Raw genomic sequence first — 17,076 nt, 5'->3', positions numbered from 1 at the left:
TTTCTTTAAACTAGATTACACTGCTCACTTCTGGTAGTCAGTACTGGTTCTCAGCAGCACAACTTTTCCCAGTATGTTTCTGAAACAGGTGGCAATGGGATTTAGCAATTCACACCAGAGTGAATTAGGTTAATCCTTAAATACCTTCTTAAAAATCAGGCTTAGGGGGAAAAAAAAGTGATATGTGTTAACAGAATCAAAGCCTGAATTTTTCACTATAAATATATTTATTCTGTAATTTCTGTACTACTATTAAAACGCTTAACATTTTTAGTGGTCCCCCATTATTTTTAAGATAAAAATCTAACCCCCTAGCAATGATACAGAAGAAAGGCTCTTTCCTGATCCACTCCTCCCCACTCTTACTTTCACTGTGGAATCTTTTGTATATCCTTCTCTCCAGCTACACCAGCTTTCTTATAGCTCTTAAATTGTCCATGGATTTTTAAAACCATCCACCATACCTTCTGTTCAGACTGCACACACACTCTTCTTTTCTGTTTCTACTTAGCTACACTTCCAGATCCTGTTACAAGTCAGCTTAAGGGGGTACCTGTTTGGAATGGATGTTTAACCTCCACAGAATGAATTAGACATTATTTCTCTGTACTTCATTAGCATACACCACTTTACAGCGCTTAGCATGGGGTATCATAATTGATTTCTTGCCTCCTTGGCTAGACTGTTACCTCCATGCAAGTCAGAGACTGTATCTTTATCATGTCTGTATCCTACATCCCTGCCTATCAGAGAGTCTGGCACATAGTAGGCATTCAGTAAATGAATGAAGTAAGCATTTAGTATTAAATTTATGATCTTACTGAAAAGTCCTTTAATAAAAAGCATTTAACACTATAGATAAGATAGAACATTAGGAAAATTTGTGTGACTAATTACAGTGTCATCTTTTTAGACAGTAATCATTTGATATTTTTCTGTCACAGTATTTATGCGCTGCCAGTTGAGCCGGCTGCAGAAAGGGCATGCCACAGATGAATGGTTTTTGCTCAGCTCCCATATACCATTGAAAGGTATTGAGCCAGGATCCCTGCGCGTCCGAGCACGATATTCTATGGAAAAAATCATGCCAGAAGAAGAGTACAGCGAATTTAAAGAGGTATTAAAGTTACTTACCAGTCCAATTATTTTTAAAGGCATTAAGAAAAATAATTAACTTTTTTTCCCCCAGCATCCCTACTGGAGTATAATTGCTCCACAATGCTGTGTTAGTCTCTACCGTACAACAAAGTGAATCAGCCACACGCACACATATATCCCCATATCTCCTCCCTCTTGCGTCTCCCTCCCTCCCATCCTCCCTATCCCACCCCTCTAGGTGGTCACAAAGCACCGAGCTGATCTCCCTGTGCTATGTGCTGCTTCCCACCATACCCATTGAGTTAAATATAGTAATTTCATAGTTTAGTGGCACAGTGACAGGCAGAGAAGGTTGAAAAGCCTTGCAACAGTATGACATTGCTTTGAAGAGACTATAAATATGTAGGTTACAAACTCATTGTTTTTAATAAATTTATTCAGTAGAACATATTCCTAAATGTATACATACAGAAGAACGTATTTCCTGTTAATGTTACTGAGAATGCTTAATGCTGTGTACTTTCAACAATCTTTCTTGATGTCATTTTTAGCTTATACTGCAAAAGGAGCTTCACGTAGTCTATGCTTTATCACATGTATGTGGACAGGACCGAACACTACTGGCTAGCATCCTACTGAGGATTTTTCTTCATGAAAGGCTTGAATCGTTGTTGTTATGTACACTAAATGACAGAGAAATAAGCATGGAAGGTACAGTATGGATGTGTTAGTGTGATACTTTTAAAAACTGGTTAATGATTAGATTTTATATATCAAGTATATATGTACTCTATCTTAGAACATATTAAATAGTTAAATCATTTTACAAAGTTACTTAGTTTTTCATTCATTAAAAATTACAGTTGGAATGTCATGTCTGATTCTTAGGCTGGCTAATATGGGGGGGGTATTATCTCTAATACAACTTTCTGTCATGGCAAATTAGAAGCCGTAAGAAAGTGACTTCCGTGTCCAGATCAATAGCTCATACTGCTTGGTTATTAAGAATAGTTTGGTATGCTTACCATGTTCTCTTGTTTGTTTTTTGCTTATAAATTCATTGCACAGAAGTTGGGTGTTAGCTGCATTTTATTTCTGCCTTCTATAGGTAGGTAGTTTCCAGGCAATTTAGCTGGACCCACAGTAGTTTGTAACAGCTTATAAATATGTCAGAGTAACCCATTTCAAACCAGCCCTTTGACTCAATAACAGTACTTGCTTCTAGGTTCCCCAAATAAACTGTAAAATCTAAAACTATTTCCTCCTGATCATAGAAAATATAAAAATATATAGATTTGTCAGGAAAGATAAAGTGGTGGTACATATTTTACACTGAGATTGTCTTTTCTGGCAATATTTGTGTTTTTTTTAGGATTTTATTAAAAGTCATGAATAGCCATATTTTAGGCAAATAAGTTAATTTATACGGGGGTTTTAAGTGACATTCTTGTTTGTAAATTAACTCAGATTTTTTAAAGCGTGGGCTCAGTGGACAGCAAAGGTGGATTCTGGTCCTAGTTTTGTCACTATTTGGCTCTTTAGTCTTAGATAAGTCATATAACCATCCAGAACCTTTGTTCATATAATATGGCAGTGTTAATTCTTTCTCTTGTTTATGATCTAATGAAGTGAAGGAATAGAAAGTCTTTTGAAGAGTTAAGTTTATAGGAATATAGGATGTCATTATAATCAATATTTAATGCTACATGCAAATAAACATAAAGAGCTATAATTATTTGAGGAAAAAATGAATTCATTTTCCAATTTGATTCACATTAGTACAATCCTTTACAGATAATTTTTTAATATATATATATTTATGTAGATGAAGCCACTACCCTATTTCGAGCTACAACACTTGCGAGTACCTTGATGGAGCAGTATATGAAAGCCACTGCTACACAATTTGTTCATCACGCTTTGAAAGACTGTATCTTAAAGATAATGGAAAGCAAGCAGTCTTGCGAGGTGAGTATGGCAGCAAAGAGCATATTTTAATAGGTAATGCTTTATAGCTAACTGCACTTCAAGGCAAATATATTAGCTGTCTGAAACTGTTCATCAGAACAGTTATACCTTTTGTAATACGTTTAGAAAAATGTTATGCAAAACAGACTTTTTAAAAAAGATGTACTTTATTTGGAGATTAAAAACCTCGAATTGCACCAGAAATACATGAAAGTACTCCTGCTGTACTAATGATAAAAGTGTATGCTACTTTCAGAAAGTGTGCAAACATAAATTGAAGTTATTGTTAGAGATTTCTGTTGTGTAAGTTCTATGTGACACTTGCTAATAACATCTAGGTTTCTCCTCAAAGGTTTTTTTGAAGTGGGGGTGGTGGTGGGAGGGTCAGAGGTACAAGATAACCCCCTCAAAAGCAAATAAAAACATCCTTTTAGATTATTGAGGCTTCAGTGTAAACTCATAACAAACCATTAAGAAAAGGAGTAGAATCTCATGTATATGGCTATTCCATCATTTTATTTTGAAGGCAGAGCAACTATAGAAGGAGGATATTAAATATATCTTTTATGTCTGATACAAAATAAAGGAACTGCTTTTGATAATGTATACTGGGAACACTCAAAATGTTAATTCTGCACCAAGTTGTCAATTTTTACTAATTAACTTAAGAGGAAGAAATGGATAATTTAGTGTTGGAAACCTGGGGTTAACACCATAGTTGGTCTAATAAGTATAAAGGATACAGAAATGCAGCAAGTCTGCAGAAAGTCTCTGGACGTTAAATCCAGGCTAGGGAATTTAGATTCCTATAGATAAATTCTCTCCATTAATTCTAGATAAGAATTCTTAGATTTTAGAAGTTACTGGAAAGTTTTTAGAAGGGTTCATGATGCTGCCTCTGAGGCATTTGGTATTTTATTAGTCATTTAGAAGTCTTATCTCATTCAGAAAAACCTTTCTATTTTAATCAGCTTTTTTCCTCAAATAAATAGATTTAAGATAGGTTTTATAATAATATACGGTGATCTTTCTTTCCAATTAAATACTTCTGGTATATTTGTGCATGTGGCCACTGAAGCTGGGATTTTTTTGTCTTCTGGTTGGGAATATTATATTTAAAATAAAGTCTAATACAGTTTTATGTGCCTGTAAAAATCTGTGGTAAAATGTGGTAAATGAATAAAAGAAAACTTCATTAATGGTATTTAACCCAAAGCAACTGAAAACTGTTGAATAATCATTGCTCTTCAGTTGCGTAGATGGGAATTAATGGTAACAAGTCCATTAGGAGTTCCACAGAGCAAACCCTAGTTAGCCCCACACCACCACCAAAAGACTAATACAGTTTGAAAAATGGAAAAATAGAGAACCTTGAAAAAACTGCTTGATTACCTTGATTCATTTGCATTTATCATTGCCAAGATGCATTTATATTGATTTATTCCTTCTCTTAGTTAAGTCCATCAAAGTTAGAAAAAAATGAAGATGTGAACACTAATTTAGCACACCTATTGAACATACTTTCAGAGCTTGTGGAGAAAATATTCATGGCTTCAGAAATACTTCCACCGTAAGTGGTGAAATTTTAATTTGACAAGAAATTGTATATTTGCATTTTAAAAAATTTGTATTTCTAAAACATGTGTAAGCTTTTCCACTGTCCTGATGTTATTATACTCTGAAGAAGTTAGGGTTTTTAATCTTTACACGATGAATTGTGTTTAAGGAAACAGAGTGACTTGAAGAAACCAAAGTGAAATATTTGCATTAAAATAAAACAAATACAGGCCAGTATGTCTGGTTTATATAGTAACTTGGGGAAAGAATAGAAGCTTATCTCAGGTTTGAGGAGGTCATAAAAGACACGTATCTCTCCAGTATGTAGTTGAACATCTTGCTCAAAATGTACACGAGATAATTACTCGGTGTCTGCTTAGCGGCTTCCGGTGTTAGCTCGCTTATTCAGGTAGAAGTTAACTTACATTAAAATCTGTCTCCCTGGAACCTGTACTCATTAGTTCCTCTATATCTGCATTCCAGTACTTTTTCATACTTTTCTTTAATACAGAAGTAATCTAAAAATGGTAGGATTTCTTCCAAAGTAAATGTAAAGAACTGGTTAAATGAATTGATGATGCAAACTTTTTAAAGTTTTCCTTATCCTTTGCTAAATATCACTACTTGTAACAGAGAACTTCTTTTGGGAAAATGGCCAGTTGCATTTAAAAATGTCATGGATTTCGTAAATTAAGCTTTAGGCTGCAGTGAGATCAGTATTTTCGAGTGCTTTCTGTATTAAGATGGTTGTGTTGTTTTGGCAGGACACTGAGGTATATTTATGGGTGTTTACAGAAATCTGTTCAGTACAAGTGGCCTACAAATACCACCATGAGAACAAGAGTTGTTAGGTAAGACTTACTGTTTTGTTAAATCATATAGCCTGCACTGAGAGTCAAATGGATAATTGTGAAAATGTGGAGACTAACAGTATACAGTATACAATTTCAAGACCTTTTTTCTTTGACTTTTATGTCAGAGTCCTGTTGAATATTTTCTGAATTCAGATAGCTCCTAAACTTTAACTTAGTGTTTTTGTTTTGAAGTTACTATGAGATACTTAGCTAGCAAGCTACCTTTTTGCATTTTCTAAAAACCTCAACATTCACTGATGGGAGGAGAGAAAGACTGGTTGATTTGTGCTGAGAACGAAAAGCAATAATTGTACAATTTAGATATTAATTAATTGGTTTGTTAACAGTTTGTGACTCAGGGCTAATCTCCAACCAGAGTCTACTTAGTTCTGAAGCTGTTACAGTGTGTTCATTGTGCAGTAATTAGGAGGAATTGCTTTGTCAAGTCATAGCATTTTGTAGCTTATATAGGACTTTGTTGTCATTTCCGTAACTTTTCCAATGAGGAAGCAGATCTGTAGAGATTAAATTGTTTGCTTAAGGTTATACAGAAAGTTAGTGGCTAAGGCAGAAGTAAAGGCAAAACATCTAAGACCCAATCTAATATCCTTAACACTCCTGTATGCTTTTGTTAAGCACACCCCAACCCATTCAAGACAGGAGGAAATTAGTGCAAAAGCATCAGAGAATTCAGGGGTCTAATAATAAAATTTATCATATAGAATATATGCTGCCCATCATGTTATACACTATTAAAAAAAAATTGGGCAACTACTGAAGGCACCAATATCATATAATTAGTTTTGAAAATGTGTGTTAATCCTGCCCCCAACCTAAATCTTGTAAAGAGCCTTCTACTCTTTTTACAGATAAAATCTCTCTTGGTTAGTAATGATATGACATAAATGTTTAAGAATTGTAGATTCTGTATTTCTTGGCTTTAGTAGTGATTGAGAGGAATAGACACGTATTACAAGCATATAATGTTGCAGCACAGTTGTGTGTGATGTAAATGAAAACTTTTGTAAGTTTCAAACAAGTATATTTGTTAAGCAAATAGCTGGAAATTCTGCTATGTGGATTATCTGATACTACAGGGTCTTCTAAGGGGCATTTATGGCCAAGGTGGTGATTTCTATCCCTAGTTAAGCTTTTAAATATATGTGTAGATACCTAGTATCCCTCTTAAATTTAAAATCACCTCTAAAAATTCCCAGAAAGTGGATTTGCACACTGAAATTCTTTTATGGTTCGGTGTTGCTAGGCTATATTTCAGATCCAAAGACAAAGATATCAAAATGTTTTCAAGCAAAATTTATGCAAGATTCTTCATAAATTACCTGCTATAAAGAAATCTAAAGACTTAATAATTGTATATTAAGAATAAATGCTATCTGAGAAGCAACACATTAATTTTTCTAAGACTCCCCAAAATTAGCAAGCAACATCATTGGGAGGTAAATGCTGAGAAGTTGGGTTATTCACTCTGATAGAGAACAGAGACTGTGTCAATTATTTTAATCTCTAAAAGGAATTTTATCAACTTGGAAATAATGCTTGTCTTTACAAGGGCAGGTGCGAGGTCAATTATTAGTGTGGATTCCTCTTAAGAGGAAATTAGAGAAATATTATCTACACAAAAACATAAACTCTACCAGTAACCGAAGAAGGGAGCAGACTAGGAATAGCTAAATACACTTGTAGTTTTACTTTGTACTTTGTTCCCAGAGTAAGATTAGCAGGTAAAATCATATATGACAACTGTTATTAAGCCATGTGTTTTTATACTAATTTTTGGTTTTGCTATTAATATTTTGTAATTTGAGAACTTTTTTTTTAACTTTAGAAAGCTTGATGTCCTTTTCTTCATTGCCTTAAAAGCTTTTCAACATTGTTTGTATACATTTTCATTTATCAAGAAGTCACTTTTTCCCTAGTACAATGGATTAATTTTTATGTAACTCAACAAAATCAGTATAACCAACTTCATTTATAACAGACTTTACTGAGCTGTTCTGTTTAAAGAAAGAAAGAGAAGTTAGAGAATGTTAGTTTTAGGACCTTACAGGACTATGTGAAGGGTTTATTTGTACTCCTACAGTATTTCAGAAATTCTTAGTGTTCCTAAGGACACACCTTCCTCAAAGTAAGTATAAAATGCACTACTAGCTTGGAATAAGTAAATAGTAGCCAAAACAGTAAATGTTACAGATACAACTTAAATCTTCCCAAAGTAAATCTAAAAATCTAAATTTGAGAAAAGTGAATAATGTTTAAGCAGCAAATATATGTTCTTAAAGTAAGATACTTTAGCTTATTATTTTCATAAAGTTGCATATTTGGTCTTCCCTACATTAGTTCAAAGTTCATGGTTCTACTAACATTTTTGTATATATATATTATTTTAATGTAACACATATTGTAGTTTTCTAAAAAAACAAAATTTCCCTCCCATTCAGTGGTTTTGTTTTTCTTCGACTTATCTGTCCTGCCATCCTGAACCCACGGATGTTTAATATCATCTCAGGTAATCAGCTTTTGATAAATTTTGAAATTAAAAAAAGTTTCATACTCTTTAGTAAGGTTACTCATTTTTCCTTTTAAATCTTTTTTTTTTTTATCCAATTATAAGACTTGGTATAAAACATTCCAAAGCACCCCTTTCTTCTTCCTTTTGGTACTTTACCTTTTCTTTCCATTTTGTTTCTTAACCTTTCTTTCCATCTAATATTTGAAGCCTGAGATGGCATGATTAGACACAAATCATTTTTTTCCCATCCCTACCTATGTCTCAGACTCTTATGATGATGATTTTTTCCAGCCTGCAACATAGGCTTTTTCAAGTTGGGAAAAAGAGCTTCCTGTGTGCTTTTAACCCATGCTAGACCCTGTCACTACCATTGCAAGTTGGATTTTAAAATTATAGCTGCAGTTGCAATAGTACTCTGTGAATACTTATAAAGAAAGTAGCCCTTTGAGATTTCCCAGTAGAGATTTCTTGTCACCACCTATATAATGTTAATTGGCATTTAAACTCCAACAAACCAGATTCAGTTTTGCTTATTACCCAAATGCCCATTATGGATTGACTTTCAGATGTTGTAGACTTTTCAAATAAAGGATAAGAATGATATTTGTGACTACAAATGTAATCATGAGCCATCATTAGCAGAAGGAATCTGAAGTATTTTTGTCTTGATAATTTGAAGCTCAAAATTTTTTAAAATTTTTTGGAGTATCTTACCTTTATAGCCATCATATCTCTGTAGTTATCTCCAATTGCTACTAAAATGGTTAAATCTATGGGTCTACTAAGAATTAAGGGTTTAGAATTCTTTTGGAGAGATTTATTTATCTGAATGTTAGACTCTGAACCACTAGGCAATATTATTTATAGTTTAGCAACTTCAGATAAAAAGAATACAGTTTAAAATCAGGCAGCCAGATAGACTATCTATAGGTTTTTACTGTTAAATAATTATGTTTCAGAGCTTAAAATTAATAGAGACAAATATTTTTCATTTACATCCTATTATCTATATAGGGCAGTGCTTCCTGATTAACCTTTAAAATATTTTTTAAAAATTAATAAATTGCATGTTTTTCTCCTCAAAATAAAGCAGAGATTCCAGACTTTGTTATTGAGCTTTAAAGTGAATTATTTGAGTCAGTGGAGGCTGGAAGCAAGGAATTGCTCATATTGCAAATTGCTAACCTTGGATGGGTTGAAATTAGCTTTGTGAATTGTCCTGTAGGGTATGTGGAGTAACAAGTCTTTTTAGCAATAAGATAAAGCTTTGAAGTATTTTGAAATACCCTGTAGTACCCTTTTCACAAACTAAAAGCACTGATAAGTATATTCAGTTTTTCCCCCTTTAAATCAAGCTCTTTTGAATTATACAGGTCATACTTTTTCCAAAAAACATTGAGTTCTGAATGGAAGAATATTAATATTTTTAACAGTAAAGAAATATTAAAATGCTAAATTTATAATGGTTTACTTGGAAGTACCTTTGGAGTTGGTGTCATTAGCTGTGCCCAATTCTCTTATAGATTCCCCATCTCCTATTGCTGCAAGAACACTGATATTAGTGGCTAAGTCTGTGCAGAACTTAGCAAATCTTGTGGAATTTGGAGCTAAGGTAAAAACATTTTGATACTTTAAAATGTCATTTATGAATGAAACTTTGACACGATAAAACCATGAAATATGGCATAAGTAAATTTTCAACAGTGGATATTTCATAAAGATAATTTATGATTTTGTTGATATGTTCATATTTTTAGATGCTTTTAGATTTTACTTTTTAATAGTGGAATTTTAAAGACCACCATTTTCGCTAGTAGTATAGAAAGGTATTTTTTCAGTATAATTTCCAGTATAATCAGATTCTTTCACTTTTAAATATAAAAATCAATGAGCATATTTCTAAATGCACCCCAATCAATTTTATTATGTATTGCATAATAAACATTCTCTGTAAATATTAAAATTCGGATGAGTTTTTAAAACACCCATATGTGATCCCACTATCTAAAGATAATGACTGTTAATGTTCTGGTACGGATAATACTATGTCATCTGCTTTTGTTAATATTAACAGATAACAAGTATCCTTATATGTACTTCCTTTCAAACTTGTCCAGTTATTTCTTTAAATGAACTTTGGAGTAAAAGTACTAAGTAAGAAGACATTTTGCTCCCCACAGCCTTTCCAAAACTCAACTAGTATTATTTTTTTATTTTTGACAATCTGATAAGCATGTTACTTTTTGTATCATTATTTCATTACTCTTAGAACTGTATGACTTTTCATGTCTGTTTCTTTGGAATAGTCTATTGAGGTCCTTATCTCATCTTACTGATTTTAAGAGAGTGTGTATTAATACTAACCCTTCCCCGTTTTACAACATAGCATATTTTCGAATCGGTTTAAGATTTTAGAATGAAGCAGTTTATAGTATGACTCAGCTTTTGAATTCATCTGAACCCTGAGGCAGGTTATGAGTACCAATTTTTTATTGCAGTCCCTACCACACTATATTTTAATTCCCTATATTCTCTGCTAGGTTCTAATAACCTCTGGGTACTTGGCAAATATTGACAGTTTCTCACTAATTATTTTTGAATGACCTACATATAAGAAATTGTGTTTGCTAGGCTATGTGTGCTTTTTTTCATCCAGAATTTGTTTGTTTATTAAAGTACTCCATACTCCTATTCCTCAGAATAGCTGCTTGCTTATATTAGAAGGAAAAATATGGTCATTGTATAATTACGTCAATTCTTATGAATAATGTGCTGCTACTGATAATTTGATTTATAAGAATTTTTGCTACATGTATGGTTTTTGTTATGGACCAGATAATGTTTCTGATGCATATATAGTAAGCTTTTTATTTTTATATTTTTAGGAGCCTTACATGGAAGGTGTCAATCCATTCATCAAAAGTAACAAACATCGTATGATCATGTTTTTAGATGAACTTGGGGTATGCATATAATTTTTCAAGTACTTTGACATCTATACTTAATATAGCTGAGTATAACTCATTGAAGCAACAACCTTTAGAAAGCTTTTCTATCCAGAGCTTAAAACAAAACAAAACAAAAAAGCTGCATATTTTTGTCTACCTTCTTAAACAAATTACTTCATTTGATATAATTATAACAATTTATTCTTACACTGAATGATTTACACCAAGAATAGAGGACTGTGGCTTTTGAACTGCCTGTGTCAATTTTTAGTTTGTCCCACCTCACCACTATGACATTCTGTTGCTGCTTTAGCTACTTTAACTTTGCTGCTACTGTGTGGAATTTGAAACAAGATGGATAACCCATAGTTCTGGCCAGTTTAATAAGTAAATGGACTGGAGAATGTATGTTCCTGTGGCTTTTCTAAGAATAAAATACATGGATTTGGTGTTAAACTTCATTCAGTGGGACTACATATGCCTTACTTAGGCATTTATAAATAAGTTGTGATTATAAAATTAAGAATGGGATTTTAAAAATAATTTTTAAGACCCTGGATTTCTTAGTAAAGTTAAATTTTCTTGTTATAGATTTTCAGATACTGCATCAATTAAAAACTAAATAAATTTATTAGCAATTCAGTTCATATATATAGAAACCAGAAAAGAGATGTGAATTTAGCCAGGTGTATGGCACTAGGGAATGCTAGGGTAGGAGAATGTTCTGCTTTAATACAGTCAGATTCACTTAAAAGCACAAGTAAACAACCACCACACCACTGTACAGTCAAACCAGTCAGGACAGCCTGTGGGCCCCTAGTTTGCAGCTTCAGGTATAAGAAATTTATAGTGTTGGTCCATATTGATAATGAAATTGAGAAATAAAGGAGCAGATGCTAAATGGCCATCATGTTCCTATATGTGAACTCCTGGGAAGTTTTGAAGCATATAAATATTTCCGATTACCAAAAAAATATAGTTGGTCCCTGATGAAATTTTTTTTTTTTTTTACTATAGTGATGTTTAAGGAGCTGTATGAAACTGTCCAATATTTAAGGCTAGCTAGTTTATCTCAAGACACATTTCTAGGTGTAGATTCAAGATTAGGATTCCATTTACTTTCCATAATCACATGTCTACAGTCCAGCTTTCTCTATCACTTTCCTAGTTATGCCACACAATCTAGCCTTTCAGATTGCTTAGAATTCCAATATTGTAATACTCTTCCAGTCTCCTCATACTCTTCCATTGCTTTACACCTATATAAGTCAAATAAGACTCACTTCAAACGTCTCCTTCAGGCAGGCTTTGCTGAGCCCTAAACCTGAACTAAATAATACCTTTTGTTCTGCTTCCTAAGTATCCTGCATATCCTTTGATATATATAACTCTGTGATCAGTTTACATCTAGTCTGTGTCTTCTCTACTAGGTTGTAAACTCTTTAAAGGCAAATGTGGTTGTCTTTCATCGCATCTCTAGAAGCATCCCATCTCTAGAAGCCTTCATTCACTGAAAAAAAATGAATTATATTCTAATTATTTTTTTTAGACCATAGAAAACTGAGTGTTTGCAGTTTTTAGGAGTGTATAGCAAATATTGTCACCATTAGGGAGAGGAATAGATTTGTTTAAAACCACTGGTAATCTAAACTCGCGTTAAATTTTATTCCAGTGCTCAAAATAAAATCAATACTTAGTTACTATAACAAGTTGGTAGTACTGTATTGGCACTAATTTACTTTATGAACCTTATCTAAAGATACCATAATTAACACATCATTTCTACACATTAGCAAGTGTTTTGGGCAGAGTCCACAGATAATTATAGGCCTGAAAGGTTCTCATCAATGCTTTTGTAATGTAGCTCTTATTTATATATGCTGATCAATTTGGACAAACTATAGTAGTTTAATAATGAAACTCAGTCTGAAGGAGTGGAGGAATTTTAAGTTTAGGTTGCATTAATCCAGATTGGCAGTTAATGCTTGCATTATTTATGTTCCAGTTTAAAAAAATAATATTGCACAGTATTCTGCCGTGTGGTTGAAGAAAATGAAACTTGGTTTTGTGTGAATACTGAGGTCACAAAATCTATCAAGTTGAATTTTAAGAACATTTTAAGAGAATATTATGTGTTAAATTTTATCTACTGTACCAGTTAGGATCTTTTCAGAAGAGATTATAAAGAGTTGTATTTCTAAATGCAGTTTTATGATTCCCTTAAAGAATGTACCTGAACTTCCGGACACTACAGAGCATTCTAGAACTGACCTTTCCCGTGATTTAGCAGCATTGCATGAGATTTGTGTGGCCCATTCAGATGAACTGCGAACGCTCAGTAATGAGCGTGGTGCACAGCAGGTAGGTTTTTGCCAACCTTTTTTAACAATGATGTTCCTCACACTTAAGCAGAATGTCAACATAGGATTCTTTGGGAGGTGATAAATAGCTGAATTAGTCTTATTATATTGTTTTTGAGAATCTGAATCATAATCCACAAAGATCTCAGCAAACAGGAATAATGAGCCCAGACTAAGATTACATATTTTTCATACTGCAAAATGTCAAATCTTGCTTTTAAGTTAATGTGAACTCTACTGAAAAGTGGTGTTCATGCACTTCAGTGGCATGTATGAAAATGGTAAGTGAGCTACTGATGTCAGTAGTGATGTGGCTTTTTCTGTCTCTTCTGTCATACACATGGTGCCTGGCCAAGTACTTTTCAAACTGTCAAACACACGAGAATTATTCAGGAAGATTGGTAAATATTTTAAGCTCCAGATCCAGAGATTGTTTAGTGTGGCCTTAGAAGAGCTTATCAAAAATGGCAGTTTCTAAGACCCGTCACCACAGTGGCCAACCATTTGGCAAGGACCTTATAGAAGAGATTAACACATTGAGAGTGGTGATTCTGAGTTCTCAATCTGAGATTCTAAAATTCTCAAGGTTTTTCGAGTTTAGATAACAGCATGGATCATTTAGGTTCCAGTCACTTGAGAAACTTATGCAGAATATGTGCCATGGACCCCCTTATATGCCCTTGGCATGTACAATGCCTTCTTGCCACACTGACTTGCTTTAAGTATTAAAAAAAAATCTTATTGGAGAATTATTAGGCTGTAACCTGACTGCCCTCATGTGCTCCTATAGGGCTTAAGATGTGTCATTTATAATGATAAATCTTTCTTCTGTAAGGTGTTCTATTCTAGAGAGTGTTCTGGCCTAAGTAGGTATGAAATGCCAAACGCAAACGAGTTTCTGTTTAGTGTACAAAAATTCTCTTCTATTTCGACCAAAATAATATGACCTAGTCAAGGGCTGAATGATACATACTTACAATTTTATGTTTTTGAGTAGAATGGTAATAATATTTTATTTATTCCTTTGCATTTATATGGCTTTTTTCAAATCCAGGTTCCCATCCCTGAGATTTGATCAAGCTTTCATTTATTTACTAATTATTTTCATACTGTTTTTCCTTGTCTAGCACGTACTGAAAAAGCTTCTGGCTATAACAGAGCTGCTTCAGCAAAAACAAAACCAGTATACAAAAACTAATGATGTCAGGTAGCAGCCTTCGCCGCAGTGTTCTGCATGGATTCAGCATGCCCAACATGGTAATTCACATCAGTATAATGTCTCCTTTGCTCTTGCCAAAAAATAGCACACCTTCCCACATTCCAGTGATGTGTGAACTATGCAAACAAAACTCGAGATTCTGCTGGTGAGTAACTGCGCCAGCAGCTTTGTAAGCTATCTGTGCAGGATATTTGCACTTTTTCCACATATGGAATCTTTACCAACCTCTGAGCCTTGGTGTACAGATCACCTTTCACACAATGCTATGACTGTATCTTGAACTTGGAAAATATATTTTCAATACATTCAATTGCCAAAGTTTTGCTGTCTCTTGGAAACAGAACTATGGAAGAAAGCATTCTCTGTTGACAATTGAGTATAACTGGACTGCAGACTGCTCTTACTGTTACTTCTTCCTGAATTAGGAATATGACCGTTTGACTGTTCAATGACTTTATTTGTATTTACAGTTTCCAGAGTTTACCATTACAATAGGAACAATCTTTGCTGTATACTTTTTTAAAATAACTGCTATTTCTCTTTGCTGGAACTGTTGAAAGAAAATATATAGAATGGATCTATTGCTCATCAGCTTTATTTTTTAAACATACCACTTATTTTGTTCGAATTGTCAAAGACTGTATTTAGATCTCATAATGCTTTTTTGTTAAATGTTTACAACAGTAAATAGTTTGAATTCAATAAATATTATTGGTCACTGTGTACTGATCAACGCATGTTACCCATTCAACTGTTTTATAGATTACCGATTTCTTTTATATATGTTTAAAAACCCTAGAATGCTTTCATTGAAAGTATTCATTAATTCCAAGTTGATTTTTTAAATTATGCAAACAATTTCATCAGCCACTGAACAGCTATCCATCTTTGCCCTTCTGACTACTTGTTGTATCTGCTGGATATTTAGTTTGACTGTATAGTTTTATGTGCTTCTGTATGTGTATTTTTGTGAAGTATTCACAAGGGTTAAGTTAAAATAAAACCAAGGGATATCATAAATATCTGATTACTTCTGTCTAAATATAGCTAAACATTTAATTTCATTATTTTCTTCCTCCTTTTAGGGGCAGTTCAAATTTAGTACCAGAGCAAGGCCCAGGGAGATGAAACTTGAGATGTTTTTCTGGCTGATGGTCTCTTTTGAAGGATTCCATTATGTATTTGTTAACGATTCTTTCCCTCCCATAACTAACTGTGCAGGGTAGGGACGGCATACAAGGCGAGCCAGACAGGGATGTACTGGGTAAAGCATTTCCCCACTAAAAAAAAAATTTTCTAAAGGCCTAGGTTCTAAGAGCAACACTTTAATGCTTAAAATACAGGAAGAAACAAAGTGTTAAAACTATACTATGCAGAAATTTTGTGAACCCTCAGTAAGCTGCAAGTATTAAATGCTGTTATTTATATAGAGGTAGCTAGCCCTGAAGTAGCTGCGATCACAGTTGAACAGTGATAGCAAAACACAAACAAACACACCAGGTGCTTTTTCTTGATGTCAACCCAATTCCATATTTTCCCCTCTGCTTTTCAGTTAGACAATAGTATGCCATTTGGTCTCCTTCCAGGATACACTAAAAGGGATATGGACATCTCCGAAAACATTTCAGCAATATGCAAAAAGGTCTAGATTCTAGTGCTCAGCAATTTGTTCTCTCCCACTACTCACATCTCAGTTTTAACCATGCTGACCTGCCATTTCTCAATCTGAACTGCTTCTCCTGCCTTTTATTTCTAAAAAAACCCACAAACCTAAAGACACTCTGCTTTTTAAAATTTTAATGACATGCTTATTATCTCTTAAGCTGGAATAGGAAACTTGTCATTTACCTTTGTAGGCCTTGGAGTAACTTTTAGCTGGTCAATGATGAAATGAAACCTCTAAACATTTTTTTTAAAGGGGCTGGGTAGGAAAATTTTCAGAGATTGCTCTGACGCCAAACTTTAGTGACCTAAAAAAGAAACAAGATAAATTCGGACCACTGCTTCACCGGGACTGCAGTGAAGGACTGTCAATTTCGGCTTCTTCCCCTCCACTTTTATAAAATCACACTTCGTGAATTTTATTCCTCAGTGAGAAGGAAATTAAAACAACGCAAACCTAAAATATAAAGCATTATTAAAGGATATACATAAATACTACCTTCAAATACTGAAATGTAATTAAATGGTACCTATACTTTATGGAAAAGTACATCCTGGGATGCACTGAGGAGAGGTTTGCATCTGTAAAACTCAGATTTAGGGCAGTTGAGTTTCCCAGAATTCCTTCAACCCCATTTTCCAGAAACAATCTGACAGACCTTCATAATTTGGTTCCAACTCTAGGAACTGAGTAAGATCACAGTTAAATAACTGAATAAATGCTATAGTAGCCAACATTCCTTAGCACTTTTAAAACTGACTAGTAACTAAGTTTTGTTTTTTGTGGTGCCTTTTCAGAAAAAGATAAGTTTGCTTAATGACATCTTGTATAAACAATATAGGCAAATAAATTACAGCTTTAATTTGGCTACCACAGAAA

At 33.6% G+C, this 17,076-nt stretch overlaps 2 protein-coding genes across 7 annotated transcripts in view; one reads left to right on the top strand and one right to left on the bottom strand.

The window, feature by feature from the left end:
- The window catches only part of RASA1 (RAS p21 protein activator 1), a 109,810-nt gene extending 94,065 nt beyond the window's left edge, over nucleotides 1-15,745 (top strand). The window contains exons 16-27 of one of the 5 annotated variants that reach the window (XM_033401655.2): nucleotides 945-1,117; nucleotides 1,650-1,809; nucleotides 2,924-3,066; nucleotides 4,521-4,636; nucleotides 5,388-5,474; nucleotides 7,579-7,623; nucleotides 7,937-8,004; nucleotides 9,531-9,619; nucleotides 10,893-10,970; nucleotides 13,182-13,316; nucleotides 14,443-14,572; nucleotides 15,620-15,745. In XM_033401655.2, the coding sequence (XP_033257546.1) occupies nucleotides 945-1,117; nucleotides 1,650-1,809; nucleotides 2,924-3,066; nucleotides 4,521-4,636; nucleotides 5,388-5,474; nucleotides 7,579-7,623; nucleotides 7,937-8,004; nucleotides 9,531-9,619; nucleotides 10,893-10,970; nucleotides 13,182-13,316; nucleotides 14,443-14,526 (1,178 nt within the window). In that variant the 3' untranslated portion in view covers nucleotides 14,527-14,572; nucleotides 15,620-15,745. Of the gene's footprint in view, nucleotides 1-944; nucleotides 1,118-1,649; nucleotides 1,810-2,923; nucleotides 3,067-4,520; nucleotides 4,637-5,387; nucleotides 5,475-7,578; nucleotides 7,624-7,936; nucleotides 8,005-9,530; nucleotides 9,620-10,892; nucleotides 10,971-13,181; nucleotides 13,317-14,442; nucleotides 15,268-15,619 lie in introns of those variants that run through there. The other 4 variants (XM_033401644.2, XM_004263550.4, XM_049708300.1 and 1 more) reach the window with 4 other exon arrangements.
- CCNH (cyclin H) overlaps nucleotides 13,181-17,076 on the bottom strand; it is a 28,262-nt gene continuing 24,366 nt past the window's right edge. For both annotated transcript variants that reach the window (XR_004475614.2, XR_007476668.1), the window contains exon 10: nucleotides 13,181-16,504. The gene's annotated coding sequence lies outside the window, so the exon portion shown is untranslated. The remainder of the gene's footprint in view (nucleotides 16,505-17,076) is intronic.

Source organism: Orcinus orca, chromosome 3, assembly GCF_937001465.1.
Source record: "Orcinus orca chromosome 3, mOrcOrc1.1, whole genome shotgun sequence".
Lineage (NCBI taxonomy): Eukaryota > Metazoa > Chordata > Mammalia > Artiodactyla > Delphinidae > Orcinus > Orcinus orca.
Note: the sequence above shows the minus strand (reverse complement) of the source record. Positions and strands in the feature narration are given on the sequence as shown.